General features: G+C 40.3%; 1 protein-coding gene across 13 annotated transcripts in view; it reads right to left on the reverse strand.

The window, feature by feature from the left end:
* KIAA0753 (KIAA0753 ortholog) overlaps nt 1-21,678 on the reverse strand; it is a 62,313-nt gene that overhangs the window by 19,177 nt on the left and 21,458 nt on the right. For all 13 annotated transcript variants that reach the window (XM_003810137.4, XM_008962501.5, XM_008962500.4 and 10 more), the window contains 7 exons: nt 14,318-14,547; nt 12,396-12,562; nt 10,751-10,867; nt 9,584-9,673; nt 9,274-9,363; nt 2,767-2,845; nt 1,624-1,707 (listed from right to left, as the gene is read on the reverse strand). In XM_003810137.4, the coding sequence (XP_003810185.3) occupies nt 1,624-1,707; nt 2,767-2,845; nt 9,274-9,363; nt 9,584-9,673; nt 10,751-10,867; nt 12,396-12,562; nt 14,318-14,547 (857 nt within the window). The remainder of the gene's footprint in view (nt 1-1,623; nt 1,708-2,766; nt 2,846-9,273; nt 9,364-9,583; nt 9,674-10,750; nt 10,868-12,395; nt 12,563-14,317; nt 14,548-21,678) is intronic.

Here is a 21,678-nt window from a genome sequence, read left to right on the forward strand (position 1 = left end):
TCATACATTTTGGAAAAATATATATTTCATGTGCCAGTTCAGTTAATGACAACAGTAGCAGCAATAGACAGATACGTTATAATGGTACCTTTACAAGAGCTTTTTCCTGATATGAGAGATAATCTTGCCTATAAGTAAATCTACAGAGAGCTGTATTTTACTTGCAAATGTCTCCTCCATTTTAAAGATGAGAACACTGAGAATTTGTGTTCAAGGTCTCCCAGCTCTTTTATAAGTTAACATAGTAAAAACAGTTTTCTTCTTCACCATGCCAACTTTGATGAGTTTGTTTGCTTTTGTTTGTTTTCATTCAGTTCTTTGTAAACACTGACTCTTGACGGTGCTGCCTGGAATACTCTGCAGTGAAGCTGCTATTTAACAAGAGCCCAGAATTCTAAATACTACACAGAGTTACTTTTCTGTTTCAATAAATTGTATTAAACATCATGTAATGCCTACAAAATAATTCTAATATACAAGGCTGATCATTCCTAGTATACTCAAACATGTCTATTTCACTGCCAGCATTCATAATCACTTCATTTTCCTTTCATATTAAAGTGCAGTATGGAGTGGCCTCTCTGGGTTAAATGTTAGCCTTACTATTCCTCTAGAAAAAAAAATATATCATTTAGTGGCCAAGCTGCATAAAACACCAAGCCATAACAGCTGAATTTGTAATGGCCAAATGTAGGCTTTTAGCTTTCAGTCTTAGAAGCCTCACCTCACATCAGATTATGTCATAAAACCTTGGTACGATAAAGTATAATCACAGAGATTATGAAAATACGTTACAGCTGAAATATTGCTTAATAATCAGAATAGGGACACATTCTTGAAATCTACCTTCTTCCTGCCCCTAAGGTCATTGGGCCAATGGAGCTTCATTCCAATTTCCTTCTGCTCTGAAACCTAAGAAGGAAGTTGGAATGAAGCTTCTTTTCTTTGCTCTGGGCAATTAAAGCTATAAATATTTTTCCAAACTCCACAAAGATTAAATGGATGCAACTTGCACCTTCTGCTCTGCAGCTCTAAGCCTAGGCAATGCAGAAACATTTCTACAAATATTAAAAATAGGTCCTCCAGAGGAAGAGTACAGAGTGGACAACAAGAAAATGTGTTTTTATTTTTCTCAAATGTTCTCATTTTTTTCCTGGGTCACCTTTTTCTCTCTGCTAGACCAGATACTGGTCACATACTAGGCACTCAAAACATGCTTGCCTAACAATAAATATTAGGTCCCAAGTATAAAGAAAATTAGGACAATAATGAGTGAAACTAGGCTGAATGAAAGGAAATGAGGGCAGGCAGCCATTCTTCTGCCGCAGGCCATCAACATTCAGGGCCACACAGGGCACCCACACTCTGTTATCCAGAGGAAGGATAGAGCCACTAACAAAAACCTGTGGCTCTAAGATTTTTGTGCTCTGTTTGCAGGGATGACCTAAGTCATGATACTAAATATACACTGGAAGAATTAACATGCCAAATGTGAAAAATAATATTCATACTTCTTGAGTAGGATAATCTAGTGTTTGCAAAGTAATCTGTATTTCATTTTCATTACAACTAAAGATGTTATCAAGCAATAATACCAGAATGCCAATATCACACAACGCATACCTCCTGTGCAGGCTGGGCTTTCGCTGTGTTTACTGACGAGCCATCTTTCAAATGAATATTTGCTTCTGTAGTAGAATTGACTCTCTATTAAAACAGACAAATACATTCATGGAGTATAAAGACTTATAGCTCCTATTAGTACAAATGAATTCTATTACCAGAATGACTTGTGTGGAACTATTCATCAGCTTTAGCTACATTAGGCTTTTTGCAGCAATTCAAAGCACTTTGTCTTCATGGAAACAAATGCCATGTGTTGATCTTGGCTTTCCAGCCTTTTTCTTCCCTCAACTCTGTAAACATTGTCAGAATAGCTGCATGCTTTATGCAAGTCATTCAACTTCTCTGTTCCACAGCTTCCTCAATGATAAAATGAGGAAGTTGAACTACTTGATTTCTTTTTTTTTTTTCCAGCCACTCTACAGCTCAAGACTACTTGACTTCTAAGAGTCTTCCTAGTTCTATGCTACTGAGATTTCCATGGACTCTAATACAAATTTAACATTTCTCTAACTAAAAATAGAGAAGTTCAGTGGCCTGTTTAGGGACCCCGAATGTCATTCATTCCATTTAAATTTATAATATTCTTCTGTGGCCTCATCTAGTCATACACACAAGATTGCTTCTATTTACAGGGTGGAGCTACAGGGTCTGGCTATAGAATTGAGCTTACTGCTTATGGGAGGATGGCACAACCTCTTGGTGGTACCATCTATAATTTCATCCTCAAGAAAGTACTGGATTGTGCACAGAAGCTGTCCTAACATCTCTCTCCTTTGGAAAAATAGAGCTCATCATTCCAAACCACTGAGGTGAAAAAACACAGCATTCGAGTGAAAGCTGCTAATGGAACACTAACTTCACCAACAGATCTATTTCATTCGGAACAGGGATTACAATCCCAACTTGTTTCCCAAACTAAAATCTCAACTTTCTCAAAAGGAGGACTTTCCCCTTGTCCCTTTATCTCTATCCCTTTTCCACAATGGAGGGCATATCAGTAGTGTGTGGTGGTCTGGGGGTATCTTCCAGATGCCACAGAGACACTTAGCCCTATAAAGGATCAATGAGACCTCTGCAGCAACTCATTTTAAATCCAGAACTTCCAAAAAGCAAGCAAATGAAACGAACTAGATAGATTACCTGGGCCTTGACCAAGAGAGGCTTCAAACGATCCAGAACTGCCTCCTCTACCTTGTCTGCTAAGTGGGTGGCAGAATCACTATTTAGAAATAAAATTGAAAATTAAAATCAAAGGCAATAAAATATCCTATTTTGCATATTTATTTGCCACTCCAGGAGAAGGCAAATAAAATGACCACGAGCTTCTCTAACCGTTCATGGCCATACCAATCTCCTGGGGATCTTGTGAAAATGTAGATTCCAATTCAGTTGGTCTGAATAAGGCCTGAGAGTCTGCATTTCCAACAAGCTCCTAGGTGATGTGACAGTGCTGTTCCTAGGCCTTACTTTATGCACAGGGATTTAGGTAACATCTGAAGTGTGAAAGGCACTGAGTACACTTTAAAAAAATAACGGTTGCCATTAACAGCTAAAGAGGGTAATCAACTAAACAAAAGAAACTAATTTTGTTCCCTCTCCAAATCCCACTAAAACAACCATAGAGTTAGCTTTACACCCACAAGGATAAGGAAGAAAAAAATGGTGCTGGAAAACAAAGGACAAAAGTGATAACTAACTTAGCTGATCTGAGAAAGCTGACTTCTCCCATCCAAGTACTAACCAGGCCCAACCCTGCTTAGCTTCGGAGATCAGATGAGATCGGGCACATTCAGGGTGGTATGGCCGTAGACAGGAAGTTGACTTCTAGGGCCAGTAGTGGGAAAAACTAGAACCCACACAATTTGTACTGCTGACTTAGGCACATGACTGGTAGTACCAGGTACATCTAGGCCTGGGCTAAGCTGGGAGGGGGTGGTTTAAAAACTGACGACAACAGCCAAATGATGTTTGAGAAATTAAGACTCCTAGATCCCTTTCCCTACTTCACACAACTATACAGCCGCCTCTTTCCAACTCTAGGAGAAGTCTGATGGCTCATTCTTTGTGTGAGGGTCTCTTGACTAGGGGCACCCAATCACAGTTGAGGCTGTAGGTACCATACTGAAAAGAGGCAGCGGTCACGTATGCAGGCTAAATGCTGTGTTATTAGACTCACAGCCCTCTTCCCCAACTCAGCTCCTAGGAAGCAACATCCTGATCTTACTCTCTGGGCCAAAGATCAGAAAACTTCTCTGGGCAGTCTGACCCAGGCCAAAGGAAAGACCTAAAGACCAACATAAGTGTCCTTAACAAACAGTCCAGGTGTTACTTTCATCAGATGGTGTTGGAATAGCCAGATAGCCATTAAAGAAAATGAATTTCGACCAGTATTTCATCTCATACACAAAAATTAATTCTAAATGGATAACAGACACAAGAATAAATGGTAAAACTATAAAATACTTAAAGGAAAACATAAGAGAAAATCCTTGAGACACTAACATAGGCAATGATTTCTTAGCTAGTTCACCAAAAATGACTAATCAGAAAAGAAAAATTGATAAACTGGTCTTAATCAGAATTTAACACTTTTAGTCATCAAAAGACACCATTACAAAGATCTATGGGCAAGCCATAGTATTGCGAGAAAATATCTGCTGCACACATATCTGGCAAGGGGCTCATATCCAGAAAATACAAAGAACTCAAATCAACACTTAAAAAAAATTCTAATAGGCAAAAGACTTGAACACACACTTCATAATAAGCACTAGAAAAGGTGCCCAACATCATTCGCCTTCAAGGAAACACAAATTAAAACCACAAAGAGATACCACCACATTCTCACCAGAATCACTAAAAGACTGACAAGCTCAATTGTTAGCAAGGATGTGAAACCAATAGAAACGAACTCACATGCACTGCTGATGGGAGTATAAAACGCTACTACTCTGGATAATGCATATGGCTCATTTAATAAAATCAAACAACTGCCTATCCTATTACCCAGAAATTATACTCCTAGGCATTTACCCAAGAGAAATGAAAGCATATTTCTACAAAAAGCCTTGTGCAAGAATGTATGTAACAGCTTGATTCATACTAACTATAAATGGGAAAGCCCAAATGTCAATTCACAAGAGAATGAACAAACAGAATGTGGTATATTCCCACAGTGGAATACTACTCTGCACTAAAATAGATGAACTATGCTGATACACACACAATGTGGATGAATCGTAAACATTTTCTTGAGCAAAAGAAGCCGGACACAATGGGGTAGATCTTGATGATTCTATTCATATAAAGTCTGAACAGGCAAAGCTACTTACAGTAAAAGAAATCAAAGCAACTGCCTCCGTGAGGGATGGGGGTGTGGAGTAGAGAACGACCAAAAAAGACATGTGGGTACTTTCTAGGTTGAAGGACAAATTATCTATCTTGATTAGCGTTTTGGTTACCCAGGGATATGCATTTGTCAAAATTCATTGAACTGTACCTTTAAGTTCTTTGCATTTTACTATATGTAAATTATACCACGATAGAAACAATTATTTAGAAAACTAAAGTACTAATTCCAACCCACATACTCTGAGTTTTTGATCGGCAATCACTCCCCCTACGTTTAAACATGAGAAGATAGCCAAGATTACTAGGTATCTGAGGAAGGAAAAAAAAGATTATGTAGGTCAAAAGGCAAAGGAAATGTGTTAATATATTCAGAAAGAAAACAGCACTGTATCCATGAAAGAAGGACAGGCGACCACTAAGTAAGAGATATTTGGAGATATTTGGAGAATATAATAGAGCTCTCAACATTTTTAAATTTTAAAATTTAAACACTGGCAGAAATGACAAACTCAATAGGTTAAATGTTAAAGTTGGAGGAAATCTCCTACTGGGGGAGGGTAGGGGTAGAGGTAGAAGAGGGAAAAGAGAAAGAAAATAGGAAAAAACAGATAAGAAAATCAGAGGACCAATCAAGGAAGTCCAACATCAAAGAACAGGAGTTTCAGAAACAGAGAATAGAGAAAACAGAGACAAGAAAAAAAAAGTACAAAATAAAGCCCGAAAACTTCTCAGAATTAAAGGAAATAAATTGCCAGGCTGAAAAGGTCTACTGATGAATGAAAACACACCCATAATAAGTCCTATCATTATGAATCTGAGATACCCTGGGGAGAAAGCAGAGTCTGTGAGCCTCTAGAGAAGGATAAAAAGCAATTCTGATTTCTCATTGGAAACAAGACAATGAGCAGAAATGCTCAGATTTTTGCTTCTGAAGAGGTTGAAAAATGTACTTTCCCCTCTTCTTCCTGTTAATTACAACTAAGAATCCTGGACATTAAATATATGCAAACATAAGAGGACTCGGAGAGAAGTAGAGAAGGCACATCACCTAGGGACACTGGGACCAAAAGAATGACAGAGCAGTGAGTTCTTTGGGATTTCTCTTTGCCTTATATTTCCCAGAGTAGGTACTGGAGAAGCTGGCAACCCAGAAACACCAATAGGCACAGACAAAAAATAAGTCTCCAGTGCAAATAAAGTCTGCTCTCTCTATCAAAAGGACCAAGAAAGGGGCAGCCTAGAAAGATGGAAAACTTAGAAAATAATTGCTCTACTGCAGCCAAACACTGCAGAAAAACCCATGGCCACATGCCAGCAAAGACTGAGTGGAGAGCAAACAAGTACATGAAAAGATGTTCAGAGGCCACTATACACCCATCAGAACGCCTACAAAAAAGCAGAGTGATACCACCAAGTGCTGACAAAGATGCAGCACAACTGGATCCCTCAAACACTGTTGGTGGGAACAGACAGAGCCACTCTGGAAAACAGTATGGCAGTTTGGAACAAAGCGAAACAAAACATACCACTAGCATACAACCCAGCAACTGCCCTCTGGGCATTTATCCCAGGAAAAAAGGAAAACTTATGTTCACACAAATACTTTTACACAACTGTTTGTAGAAACTGTATTCATAATAGCCCCAAACTGGAAAGAACTCAGATGTTCTTTTTTTTTTTTTGAGACAGGGTCTTGCTCTGTTGTCCAGGCTGGAATGCAGTGACATGATCATGGCTCACTGCAGCCTCGACTTCCCTGGCTCAAGTGATTCTCCTACTTCAGCCTCCCAAATAGCTGGGACCACAGGTTCAGATGTTCTTGAAGAGGTACATGGTTAAACTATGGTTTGTTTGTATCCACACCATGAATACTACTCAGCAACAAAAAGGAATGAACTACTGATACATGTGATGAGCTCCATGAATTTCCAGAGAATGATGTAAAGAAAAGAAGTCCCCAAAAGTTACATACTATACAATTCCACTTATAATAACACTCTTGAAATAACAAAATCATAGACAGGGAGAGCAGATGAGTGGTTGCCAGGAGATATTTAGCCAAGCAGTGAATGGGGGCAGGAGAGAAGTGGGTGTGGCAACATGAGGGCTTCTTGGGGGTGGGAAGGTTCTGTATCTCGACTATACCAATGTTAATATCCTGGTTGTAGTACTGTGCTGTAGTTTCCCAAGAGGCTAACATCTGGGGAAATTGGGTCTTCGTGTGACTCTACGATTACCTCACAATAAGAAGTTTAATTAAAAATGTCCAATAAAAATAATCTTCTATACCCAGTAAGGCTACCAGCAAATATGAGACGGTTTATCAGCTAATAAAGACATTTTCAGACTTGAAAGGTCTGAAAGGATTTACTTCCCATTCATCCTTTCTCAAGAAGCTAAATTAACTTATGCCTAACCCCAGCCCTCCGGGAGGCCAAGGCAGAAGGATCACTTGAGCCCAGGAGTCCAAGACCAGCCTGGGCAACATAGTGAGACCTTGTCTCTAACTTAAAAAAAAAAAAAAAAAAAAAAGCAGCAGCTACATTAGCATGTGCTCCATCAAAACAAGCAAGTAAACTGAAGAAGATTACAACACAATATGGGAAATGGGAGGTCTAAGCCTAGATTCCTAGCTTGTCTTGCCCCTTTGCTGATGAAGTTTCTCCTACTCACTGCAGACCTGCTGTCTGCTAAGGATAGTCATCCCATCCCCACAGTAGCTGACCAGAAAGAGCTGAGAAGCCGTGCATTACAGCGCAGCCCCTCTCCTGACAAGGCTTCCTCCCGAAGTCCAGTGGACCTGGCTCACCGACAGGCCCTCCAGATGGAGGACGCCCTGTGTGTGCAGGACTCACTCCTGACCCTGCTCAGTGACCTCCTGAGAGGGGCACCTACAACTCCCATGAAAGCACAAACCAGATTAGGATCCAGGCTCTGTTCAACCTGTCTTCCCCCAGGAGTCTTCATCTGATACTACCAGAAACACTGCCCTTTCCATGTTCAGCTAGATTTGTGCCTGTTTCTCAGTTTTCAAAATTAAACAAGATATTGTTAGGGATACACACATAGTTGACAGATTTATGAAGAAGAGTAATGAAAAGATCAACACAAGAATCAGGACAGTGGCTGCCTCTCGGGGGAAAGGGGATGCAACTGAGGAGGGATACACTGGAAACTTCTGCAGCAGTGGCAACGGTCGATTCCTTGACTTACAATGGTGGTGCGTGGATGTTCATTCTGTAATATTTTGGATTGCACATGTGCATTCAGTATGTTCTTCTATATGTGTGATATGTTTAATTTCTGAAGTAAAAACACACAGAGGAATAAACGGGACACAGAGGATGAAGCTTTTGCTATATGGCCCAAAGGACAAGTGGGTAAGAGTCACAGAGAATCAAACTTCAACACAGCCTGAGGTCACACCTTCTTAGCTATAAATGACCATGAAATGTATTCCCTCTGACAGTAGTGACTATCCCATCACAGACGGTGTGTGTAAATATACTGGACAGTTCCTTGGTGGAGATAGTAGAGAGGAGCCAAAAGCCTCAGCTGGGGGGAAAAGATCCTTCAAATCCCAAGATTCTGGGATTGTATGACTTGAAATCTTTACTACAGACAAAAAGTCTTGGCCTTCTAATGATAAACCCACAGCCCTTCTAACCTGACACTGAACACTCCATCATGAATGGTGACAGAATGCACAGATGTTTCAACGTGTGTTCTGTTAATGTGACTATAGGATGATTTATTATCAGAGTTGGAAAAATGAGGTAATTGCAGCAGCAGCTGAACTAAATCTTTTAACAAGCTTCTTTATGTCTATAGTGCCTATAGTTTAAAAAACACTTATGGAGTAAATAGAAAAAGGGAACCGCATTTGAAAACCATAGCCTGCACTCAAGCTAACATGTGAAACTGAAGTAGCTATATGTTGATTCACATGAGCAGAACATGTATGTGCATCATACTCATCTTCTGCCCTTAGAAGGACTGACATCTGGCTAGAGAAAAGTACCTTTGAGGGTAGTCCAAACAAATACACATAAGACTCTGATCTTTCAGACAGAACTTCTCTACAATTACAGATTTTTTTCAGTTCTCCTTCAAACTCCACACAAAAGAAGCATTTCCTAGCAAAAAAATATGGTATAATATACAGGTAGACATGCAGCTATTCATTCATTCATGTAATGAAGTTAGGCCTTAACAGTCCAGGTTGGTTGCTAGAACTATCTAGATCAATTAGAACAGGCAAACATCCACTATTCTTCCTAAGAAGCAAACACATACCTCAATTGTTGGAGTCTATACATTTCTTCAGCTTTGAGCTCATTCAGTTCCTTTGTTCTTCTAGAAGTTTCAGCATCAAGCCAATCAAGCCTAGAGAACAGTATCAAGAGTCACCCCAACTCTCCTCAAGGCAGAGTCGGGGCTCCCTTGAGCTCCAGTCTTGGCTCCCCCCTTGGCTTCTTAAGTGACTTCACAGTCTTTTAAGGAGGCAGAAGTGTAGCTAGACCTAAATAATCCCTATTTATCATTAATGTATAGAGATGTAGAATAGGCCTGCTTACCTTTTCCTAACTCAGGAGCAAATATTTACCTCTGTTTTTGCATGTTGTCAATTTCCTTGGCTTTTAACTCTTCTAGTTCCTTCAATCTTTTGGAAGTTTCAGCATCAAGCCAAGCGAGCCTAGCAGACAGTCAAAAGAGTCAAACCAATTCTGCCTCGACACTGCAGGGTGTCATCATCACGGAAACAGACCAGAAATCAGGACCACTGCAGAGCAGAGCACCAATCCAGGCTCTATTAAGCTACTCAGTAAGTAACATAATCTCTCCGTACCCCTAAAGCTCTCTAGAACGTGTTCCATGTCAAAAAACATTAATGCACAACGCAATGAGAACCTGTCTCAAACGTTCTCAAGAAAACCAGCTATCACTTGGACTTGGGGTTTCTTATTAGACTCAAACAAAACCCTTGCTATATCTTCAAGTTGAGACAAACAATGAGCCCCCAGGAGCCATATAGGCATGGTGAAGTCAAATAAAAACAAAAGGGAAAAGTTAACTGTGAACAACTCTGCTGTATGTAAAAGTGCTTTGATTCTTTTGGTTTAGGATATATGAATATTGTCAAATTATTTAATGGACCGCTTTCATTTTTGTTTTCCCATAACTGTAAGAATAATTTCAGCCAAATGAATACACAGAAACCTGTTCTCACTGTTCTCTTCTTATGGAGTGTTCTCACCTCATCTCCCATATTGAAATCCTGCCTGTTCTTCAGGTCCTAGTTTAATTTCCATCCATGAAGCCTAGACCTCTGCAGCCAGAAGTAACCCTCCCCCGTTTCTAAACTCTCTCAGTTCCTAGGTTACATACCGTGTTCTATCTTAAATTATAGTTAATTACATAACTTCTCTATTGACTATAAATAAGCAAGGGCTGGGATTATGGCCTATTTGCCCTTTTTAAAGTCTCCATAGAGCTCATAACACTGTCACATACAAAACTAGCAAGTGATATATAATTGACACACATATAATTTATGAATGAATAAGAAAAAATAGAAGAGCTCACTATAAGCTATATAGTTTGACCGAAAAGTTTAATAAACTACATTTTATGTATTTATTCTATTTTTTAAAATAATCTACATTTTAAATAACCAACTTTAAATGTAGGAAAGAGAAGAAAGGGTTCACTTCCAAGTCTATGTAAAAGGAGCTCTTTAATTCTCAAAGATCTGAAAAATACCAGCACAAACCTGGCTGCTTCATGCTCAACAGCACCTGTCAGGTGACTCTCCTCTTGAGGATCTTCTTGCTGGAGAGGCTCTTTCGTGGCATCTCTGGGGCTAGTTTTCACCTTTAGCCATGCGGCACTGAAATAAATGGAAAAGCATACCTTTGTCATCATTCACTCCGTATCCAATGACTCATCCAAGTAGGTGCCAGCTCAGAGATGACAACAGCATTAAATTAATGGTGATCTGTAGCACGGGGCCCTACAGTAGAAGCTGAATGTGAAGAAAAGTGAGATCCTCCCGCACTCAGGCACAGTGTCAAAGGGCAGAAATTCTCCTTTGCTTCAAAGAAGCCATCACCGTTTTAAATGAGAAACAGTGATCAATTACAGAATATTGGGTGAGTGTCAACAAAACTCTGTTACAATATATAGATTTGGATCACTAATTACATTCCATATTATAAGGCAACTCCGTATCTTTCTAAGGCCTAACAGCACTGTGAGCCTAGAAGCCTCACCCACCCTCCTCTACCCACCACACATGCACTCTAAAAGACAGTCCATTGTATATTTGGTTTGTAATACAAACTTCAACCATTGAGCTTACCAACTGAATGTAAATCTCCATATTAATACTTGTATACAAAAATACAGAAAACAGAATAGAGTAATAAAAACAAAAAAAGCACATTATGAAGTCAGAAGACCTGATTTTAGGTCTGGCTGTTACATGAATAAGACATTAAATTCTCTAAACATTGTTTCCTTAACTTGAAAATGAGAGTGGATGGATGAGCACGGCCATTCCTTCACACTCATTCGGAATCTTAGGGGGCTTCTCTTCCACCGGGCTGCTCACCCTGACTTCTGATGGCTCCAAAGACAGAACCCTGTGGTCACCTATCTTCTCCCTTCTCCCCTGACATGACTGCTTTTTACTTCTTTCCTTTTTCTGTTCCACCTCCTGGTCCTTTCCATTGTGTTTTCAAAAACTACTGCCTCATGGCAAACGAGCTCCCCTTTATCTTCAACCGATTCCCCTAAAGATTATTTCCACCTAACTGGACCCTGCTCCTCTTCTCTCTAACCCTGTGAAATGGCAGCTTCTCATTCTAATGTGCTATGAGTGAGGATGACAAGACAGTAACATCAACATTATCCTAATTGCTCCCTGCAGCTAAGACAGTGTTGGTGAGATCTATATAGTTTTATAGTTCATAATTATCTTGACTTAGAGTTAGAATTATTTTAAAATATTTATTTACTCAGCAAAGATTTACTGAATGCCTACTATGTGACTAGCACTGGACATTCAAATATAAAAAAGAATATAAAAAAGACACAGTCCCTGGCCTCAAGTTACTAGAATCTATTGGCAGAAGAGACAAGTGAAGGGAAGCCCCCCATCTTCCATTCAATCACACATGTCCCGGTGTTAGGGTGGCCCATGGAATGGTGTTCCAACCACAGTCAGGCAGAAGAAGGAACCAACAAGCTTCCAGACAAAGACTTCTCATGTATGACTCACCCAAAAAAGGATTTCTGCTTAATGGAAAAAATTAAGGCTACTACTTAATTTGCTCCTTATAAGCTACAGGTCGCCTTTGATATATGGAGGAAAAAGAGAATCACATACACAAACGGTCCCTTGAGTTTTCACATACCATTTAGGAGACGCTGGGGGGGATGTGGGGTTTGGGGGTATCCATGGTGCCTTGCGGTCTTTCACAGGCTGCCGGTTCATTTTTAATCTGGATGAAACTGTTGTCTGCTGCACTCTGCTTTTACTGTGAGGTTGGCTTTGTCTACCTCTTTCAGCTTTGCAGAGTCCCTGTGAGAGATAAGTAAGAATTATAAGGCCACACAAATACCAAAGAAACTATGGTTTAACCTCTGACTCACTGAAGCTCCAAGTTCTCCATGTTATTCATGCATCCATTCGGTAAAACCTGAGTAGAAAGCACTGTGGCAGAAATTTGGGGGGGGGGTAAATTTCATTGAAACAACCATGGTAGGGGGCGGGGGTGGAGGGTGTAGAATTGAAATCCCTGGCTCTGCCTGACACCTTTAAACATATAAACAATATATAAAATATATTTTTATTTATTCACAATTTGTTTCCTAATTAAACAAAAAAAATTTCATACCATATTGTTAAATTATTTTTCTTTTTTCTTTTCTTTCTCTTTTTTTTTTTTTTTTTTAAGAGACAGGGTCTTGCTCTGTTGCCTAGGCTGGAGTGCAGAGGTATGATCATAGCTCACTGCAGCCTCAAACTCCTGGGCTCAAGCGATTCTCCTGCCTTAGCCTCCTGAATAGCTGGGACCACAAGTGTTAGATACCATGCCTGGCTAATTTTTTATTTTTTGTAGAGTCAGGGTCTCACTGTGTTGTCCAGGCTGGTCTTGAACTCCTGGGCTCAAGTAATGAGTAAAACATTCTTCATAAAAATACTTAACCTCTCTGGGCCTTAGGTCTAAATAGAATGAATCTAGCGATTTAAAAAATGTTATCGAGAATGCGGGCTGTCTGTGGAGAGGCGCACCCATCTGAATTCCTACAGGTTCAATCTTGACATCTCAATGATTCATGGTCGCCCCCTGCCATAGAAGTTTGGGAAGAAACAGACTTGATCCTAATCCATTATCTGTCAATAACTTGGGATAACTGCTAACTCTCCTTTTCTGGAGGCCACCTGAAAATAAACAGATTTGCTAAAGAAGTCTTTGGGCAAGACCACCAAATGTCACTAATACAATAAGGGTATTCGACCAGGAGGTGGTCTTTTGGCCAGTTTTCCACTGATAGGGCCATAAGTAAGTTTTAAACAGAAGCTTAAAATATAATGTAGTTTCAAATCAAGTTGTACCCTGCTGGCTCCCAAAGCCATATTAGAAAGCACTCACCCTAGGATGCCCTTTTAATATGCAGTAATTATTATTGATCGATATTTATCTTTAGCAGGAACTAATTTTTTTTTTTCTTTAAGACAGGGTCTTACCCTGTTGCCCAGGCTGGAGTACAGTGGCTCGATCACAGCTCACTGCAGCTTCAAACTCCTGGGATCAAGTGATCTTCCTGCCTCAGGCTCCCAAATAGCTGGGACTACAAGCATGAGTTACCACATCTGGCTAATTTTGTTTTTAGTAGAGATGGGGTCTCACTATGTTGCCCAGGCTGGTCTTAAACTCCTGGCCTCAAGCAATCCTCTCGCTTCCCAAAGTGCTGGGATTATAGGCCTGAGACACCACACCCGGCAGGAACCAAATCTTAATCCCCTCAAATCTCACACTTCCAAATCAGAAGCAGAAAAAAAACTGAATTTTAAAATCTCCTGCCCAATTAGGATATTGGTATCATATTAGTTAGGATCTTACCAAACCAGGAATAGAAAGAATTCTCTATTCTAGTAACAATATTAAAAATTGTTATTTTTTTGTTAAAATATATAAACAACTTAAATAGCCAGACTCAAGGACTGCAGCATCCAATTGCCTGAGAACTGGCTCCACCGTATACCAGTTTATGTGACCTTGACAATGTCAGATTAACACAAATGGGCCAAAAGAGAGGAATGATTTCATACTTGCTGTCTTGCTGGCACCAGAGTATCTTTCTTCCTAAATGGCACATTCTCAGTCACAGGCTTCTTTTTCACTGCTTTTGTTTTTGCCACGGCTAACACCTCGTCTTTGAAGCTTGCACTTTGGTCTAGAATAAATGGTCCTTCTTCCGGAACTATATCCGCATCTAATACATCAAGCTCACTCTGCAACCTCTGGGTCTCCGGAAGCTCCATATCGGGCTGATACTTATCTACATGGAAATTTTTGAAAAACAAACTGAGGAAAATGCTATTCAAATCAAATTGCTGAGAATGATTATCTATACACAGATCGGCTCCAAATACCTATCCTAGCCCTGCTGAGAAGCAGATGTTTTGTTGTCAACATTGTTCCTCCTCCTATGAATATTACTGCAGGTTTATAAGCAGAAACCTAGGTGTCACGGTTGACTCCCTGAATCTTTGCTATCATATTTACTCATTTACCTGGTCCCTTTGATCCTAATTTTAAAATAGCTCTTACATTTATCTCTGCCCTTCCTTCCCTTTTGCTATTACCCAAGGTCAGGATTGCAGTATCCTGTGACTGGAATAACAGTGTCTCCTAACTGATCTCTTGTTTATCTTCACACTGTCTTCTGGCTACCAAAATTGTGCTTCTCAAATGTAATATTTAAATGTCACTTCTGGCCAGGGGCGGTGGCTCACGCCTGAAATCCCAGCACTTTGGAAGGCTGAGGCAGGCGGATCACCTGAGGTCAGGAGTTCGAGGCCAGCCTGGCCAACATGGTGAAACCCCATCTCTACAAAAACTACAAAAATTAGCCAGACATGGTGGCAGCCACCTATAATCCCAGCTACTCAGGAGGCTAAGGCAGGAGAATCGTTTGAACCCAGGAGACAGAGGTTGCAGTGAGCCAAGATCATGCCATTGCACTCCAGCCTGAGGGACAAGAGCGAGGCTTCATCTCAAAAATAATAAAAATAAATACATACATACATAAATAAATAAATGTCACTTCTATACTCAAACCCTTCAATGGGTCCTAATTTGATAGAGAATAAAGTCTGAACTCCATATAAGACATTCAACCTGCAATGGGAAAGGAAATAAAGCTGTCTATTTGAAAATGAGACAATACAGAAAATCAAAGAGACTTTACAGACAAACTATTACAGCTGAGAAGAGGGGTCAGCAAGGTTTCTGGATATAAGAAGACGAAAACATAAAATCAGTATTATCTCCATATATCAAAATAACTAATAGAAAATATAAGAAAAAAATCTCATTAACATGACAACAAAAACTACAAGGCACGTTGGAAGAAATCTAATGAAAGAAGTACAAGGCTTTTACAGAAAAATTTATAAGGTAAAGGACATGAAAGAAAATCTAAATAAATTGTTTTCATGAATGAAAAGACCATAAAGATGTCAGTTCTCCCCCAAAATAATCCATAATTTCAAGTGCATATTCAATTAAAGCCCTAACAGATTTTTTTTCAAGGATCTAAATAAGTTGATCCAAAATTCATATAGAGTAAAATCCCAGTAGCCCAAATAATTTGGAAGAACAACCAACAAAGTGGGGAGTGGATGGAGGCAGGAGTCTAACTCAACCAAAGATAAAGTCTTAGTGATAAAACATTAAAGGCAGTGTGGGAGTGATGCAAACACAGGCAGAAATCAATGAGACATCATGGATGTGACAAAGGCAGCATAACTCAGTGAGTATGAACTGAATTGTTCAAAAAACAGTGCTAAGACCACTAGCATCCACAGAGAAAAAAATAAAACAGAATCCTTGCCTCACATTGAACACTTAAAGTTTAAATGGAATGAAGGCCTAAATGTGGAAAGAAAACTTTAAAACTTCAATTAGAAAATATAGCAGACTATCAGTATAACACCAGGGCAGAAGAGACTTCCTTAAAGCTCAAATATAATACTGACATATTTGAACTTAATTGGACTAAACTACAACTTCCATTTGACAAAAAGATATCCTTAAAGTCAATAGACAAGCCAAAGTCCAGAAGTAGATCTCTGTATAATTAACATAGGACTAATATCCAGACTATATAAAGAACTTCCACAAAACTATAAGACAAATAAACAATCCAATAGAGAAATAGACAAAGAACAGAAACTGGCAATTTAGACAGAAAATCTGAATTGTCAATAAAAATATGAAAAGATGATTGACTTCACTAGAATCAAAAGTATTCAAACAATGAGATATCATTTTAAATCCATCAAAAGATGTGGAAAAACAAGTACTCTCACAGACTATTAGCAACTTGATTGTTCTAGTAAAGTTTAAGATTCATATACACTGCAACCCAGCAATCTCACTCCTAGGTATATACTCAGGCTAGAGGAACTCTCACACGTGCACAGAGGAAGCCAGGAACACAGATATTCACTTCACTTCATCATTGTTTATAGAAGCAAAAAACTGGGAACAACCAAAATGTCCATCAATAAGAGCTGAAAAATAAACTATGGTATATTCATATAAGGGAAACCTATACAGCAGTAAAATTAATAAATGAGAATTCATGTATCAATGTATGTATCAATATGAAAAAACCTTACAAACGTAAGTGGGGGGGTAAGCAAACTGCAAAATGATGCATACTGTAAGATATTTACATAAAACAATACTATATATGACAGATACACAAGCAGTACAAATGTAAAAACAGAACTCATCTATAATAGAATAACAATAGTAATTTCTAGTGAGGGAGAAAAGAGAATGGAATGAGGAGAAAAATACAAAAGGGGCCTCAACTGTACTGCCATCTGGTTTCACTTTCCTCAGTTTCAGTTACTCCTCATCAGCCCTGGGTCCAAAAATATTCAATGGGAAATTCCAGAAATAAACAATTCATAAGTTTTATTTTATTTTTGAGACGGAGTCTTGCTCTGTTGTCCAGCCTGGAGTGCAGTGGTGTGATCTCGGCTCACTGCAACCTCTGCTTCCCGGGTTCAAGAGATTCTCCTGCCTCAGCCTCCTGAGCAGCTGGGATTACAGGCATGTGCCACCACGCCCAGCTAATTTTTGTATTTTTAGTAGAGACGGGGTTTCACCATGTTGGCCAGGCTGGTCTCAAACTCCTGACCTCAAGTGATCCACCAGCCTCGGCCTCCCAAAGTGCTGGGATTACAGGTGTATGCCACCACGCCTGGCTAATTTTTGTATTTTTCAGTAGAGATGAGGTTTCACCATATTGGTCAGTCTGGTCTCCAACTCCTGACCTCAGGTGATCCACCCACCTCAGCCTCCCAAAATGCTGGGATTACAGGCGTGAGCCACTGCGCCTGGCCCATAAGTTTTAAAATGTGTATCCATGCTGTAGATGCTCCCTGCCTGTTAGTCACCTAGCAGCTGTCTTGGTGATCACAGCAACTGTCTTGTATCAAACTGCTTGTGTTCAAGTAACCTTGAACTTGACTTCGTAATGGCCTCAAAGAGCAACTACAGTGATGCTGGCAATTCAGATATGCTGAAGAAGCTGGAAAATGTCCCCTTTAAGTGAAAAGGTAAAAGTGCTCCACTTAATAAGGCATGTTGGCAGGTGCCTGTAGTCCCAGCTACTCGGGAGGCTGAGGCAGGAGAATGGTGTGAACCCGCGAGGCGTAGCTGGCAGTGAGCTGAGATCATGCCATTACACTCCAGCCTGGGCAACAGAGCGAGACTCCGTCTCAAAAAAAAACAAAAACAAAAACAAAAAATCTAAATCCTCAGTCTGTAATTTATTTAACTCCCAAGCTTATATACATCAAAGCAACTCTGACTGTAAGTCCTGTTACCTTTCTAGTAATGATTTGCATAAAACAGCATGTTTCAGGAGTGAGTTTGAGGACACTGCTGGTGGTGGGAAGGGAGCCACCACCCTCATTGCTGACAAGTTACACTAATGCAATCAACCAATTTAAGAACAGTTCAGAAGCTGCAAAAAAACTGCACCAGCCAACTATTATGTAAATCACAAGACAGCTGATCAAATCAGGCTCAGGAGTATATTCCAAATGAAGAGTACACAGGGAGGGTTTTCCATCCAAGTGGCTCCCTAGAGTATTTTTTCAGGGGTGGGTGGGGAAGAGGAGACCTTAGGAAATCAGAATGGAAGAATAGGGTAGAGTGATACCTAAAACAGAAACAGGAAAATGTAACCTTCTGAAATCCAGATAAGGACAAGAAAAAACAACAAATATAAAATAAAACTAAGAGGGCTACCATAATCTTAAGTGTTTTACTCAAGGTTCCCAAAGAGTGGCAGAGCCAAGTCTTCTGGCTTTCGGTCTCAGGCGAGTCCCATTCATTCTGCCTTGTCAGGGCCCATGGAGCTGTTCCCCATAAATACATTTTCCAGAGAACTTAAGTTTACTTCTCTATGGCCATGTAAAACTACTTTTAAAATAGCCACCAAAGATTTGTTTTCTTAGTTAGAATATGCCTAACACAATCTAGCATTTTCTTAATAACTTGGTGCTATTATTAAGAACTAAAAATGCCACCTTACATTTTTACAGCAGTTAGCAATTAGATAATTTGCCACTTACAACAACTAAGTCAGTCACAAAACACAAAGACTATCCTTCCCATTTTACAGATAAAAAAATTAAGATTCAGGCTGGGCGAGGTGGCTCACACCTGTAATCCCAGCACTTTGGGAGGCCAAGACAGGTGGATCACCTGAGGTCAGGAGTTCGAGACCCGACCAACCAACATGGTAAAATCCTATCTCTACTAAAAGTACAAAAAATTAGCTGGGCAGGGTGGCACATGCCTGTAATCCCAGCTACTTGGGAGGCTGAGGCAGGAGAATCGCTTGAACTCAGGAGGCGGGGGTTGCAGTGAGCTGAGATCGTGCCACTGCACTCCAGCCTGGGCGACAAAGCAAGACTACGTCTCAAAATAAATAAATAAATAAGATTCAGACAGATTAAGTCAACCCAGATTCACAAACTGGCAGAGGTGGGACTAAAATCTAGGTCTCCTTGGTCCAAGTATCCCCCCTTTGCCTCCCAGCTTTCCTACATTTGTTCCTGTAATGAGTTTTAGGTTAGCAGGTTTTCCAGCTTCTCTCTGAAACTGGTGTCCATTTTTCACTAGTCAGCTGATGGGCACCTCAAATCTTCTACCTCATTTAGCAAACACTTCTCTGTGTGCAGGCCTGGAATGCTCTCTCCATTTCCTCCAGTCTATCAAAATGAGCTCCCTAGCACCCAGAACTCAAGTTACTGTGATTTGCTGCTCAGAGATCTTTTCTTATTCAATTACACTTCTTCACAGAGTCTTTCAACAAGCACTTAAGTGCCTAACTGTGTGGCAGATGCTGGGCTCATCATAGAGGATATAAGGACAAATAAATCTGACACCCACCCTCAAGGGAAAGGCTGGCAAAGGCAGACTTCTAATTAGAAGGAAGATACTATATTACTTCTACCTGCCTACCAATGAAGGAGAGCGAACATCCCATTAAAGTGAATAAATATCTAACAGTAAATGAATAAATTAGGTTTTTATTGTAATATAATAAAAAATATACATCTGGTCTCTAGCCCAGTTTCTGGCCCAGAGCTCCTAAAACCCTTCTAATTTCCCAAGCACTAGGGGTGCTAGGTTCATCTTTTTTCCTAATATTTGGTCTTTAACCCCAGTTCCTGACACAGAGCTCTTATCCCTTGGAATTTCCTAAGGAAGCATTTTGTTTTGTTTTTTCTCTAATAAGGTGACTCTTGGAGGACTCCTGGATGGGAGCTGGTCACCAGAAAGACCATGCCATGATTAGAAGCTTGGAACTCCCACTCCCATCCTCCATCCTCCAGGAAGGGGAGAGGGGCTGGAGACTGAGTTCGTCATCGATCATGCCTATGCGATGAAGCCTCCGTAAAAATTCTGGAACTAGCTGGGCGCGGTGGCTCGCGCCTGTAATCCCAACACTCTGGGAGGCCGAGGCGGGCGGATCACCTGAGGTTGGGAGTTCAAGACCAGCCTGACCAACATGGAGAAACCCCATCTCTACTAAAAATACAAAATTAGCTGGGCAAGGTGGTGCATGCCTGTAATCCCAGCTACTCAGGAGGCTGAGGCAGGAGAATCACTTGAACCCGGGAGGCGGAGGTTGCAGTGAGCCAAGATCACGCCACTGAACTCGCGAGACTCGGTCTCAAAAAAAGAAAAAAAGAAAAAAAAATCCCACAACTACAGGGTTTGGGGAGCTCCCAGGATGGTGAACATGTGGGGGTTCCTGGAAGGTGGCTCCCCTGGAGAGGGCATGGAAGCTCTGTGCCCTTCCACATATTATAATTTGTCCTACGCATCTCTTCCATCTGGTTGTTCATCTGTATCTTCTATAACACCCTTTATGATAAATGGGTAAACATAAGTAAAGTGTTTCTCAAAGTTCTGTGAGCCATCCTAGCAAACCCCAGGAGGGGGTCAAGGGAACCCCAATTTTATAGCCTGTCGCTCAGAAGCATAGGTCACAACCTGGGACTTGTGACTGGTGTCTGAAGTTGTGGTCTCTTATGGGACTGAAACTTAACCCGTGGTATCTGACTCTAATTCCAGGGAGATAGTGTCAGAATTGAGTTGAATTACAGGATACCCAGTTGGTGTCCCCTGGAGAATTGTTTGGTGTGGCAAAAACCCACACATTTGGTGTCAGAGGTGAAGTATTGAGAGTCTTAAGTAGGAAAAACAGTTTGGTTTTTCTGTCTCTTACAGTTACACTTGTAGTAGAAGTGGAACACTAAACTATTAAGGTTCCACAGAATAGTGGCAGATTGAGAAATAAATCAACTGAATTCTGGACTGATATATATAACTTTCAAATCAATGAGAAAAAAAGAAATAAAATATTGATTAATGTAGTAAATTACAACAAAGAAAAAAACTTTGGCAAATGAAAAACAAAATCAGGTAGAAAAAAGTTCAAATATGTCATTAATCTCATTAAATGTAAGTAGATTGAATATAGAACTCTTAAAACAATTAAAAACTCCAATAATAGGCCAGGCGCTGTGGCTCATGCCTGTAATCCCAGCACTTCGGAAGGCTGAGACAGGTGGATCACTTGAGGTCAGGAGTTCAAGACCAGCCTGGCCAACGTGGTGAAACCCCGTCTCTACTAAAAATACAAAAATTAGCTGGGCGTGGTGGCACACACCTGTAATCCCAGCTACTCAAGAGGCTGAGGCAGGAGAATTGCTTAAACCCGGGAGGCAGAGGTTGCAGTGAGCCGAGATCACATCACTGCACTCCAGCCTGGACAACGGAGCAAGATTCCACTTCAAGAAAAAAAAAATCAGAATAATCTGGGGAAGATGAAGAAGATAAACATTGGAAGGGGTAACTCAAGGGGGGA

Source organism: Pan paniscus, chromosome 19, assembly GCF_029289425.2.
Source record: "Pan paniscus chromosome 19, NHGRI_mPanPan1-v2.0_pri, whole genome shotgun sequence".
Taxonomy (NCBI): Eukaryota; Metazoa; Chordata; class Mammalia; order Primates; family Hominidae; genus Pan; species Pan paniscus.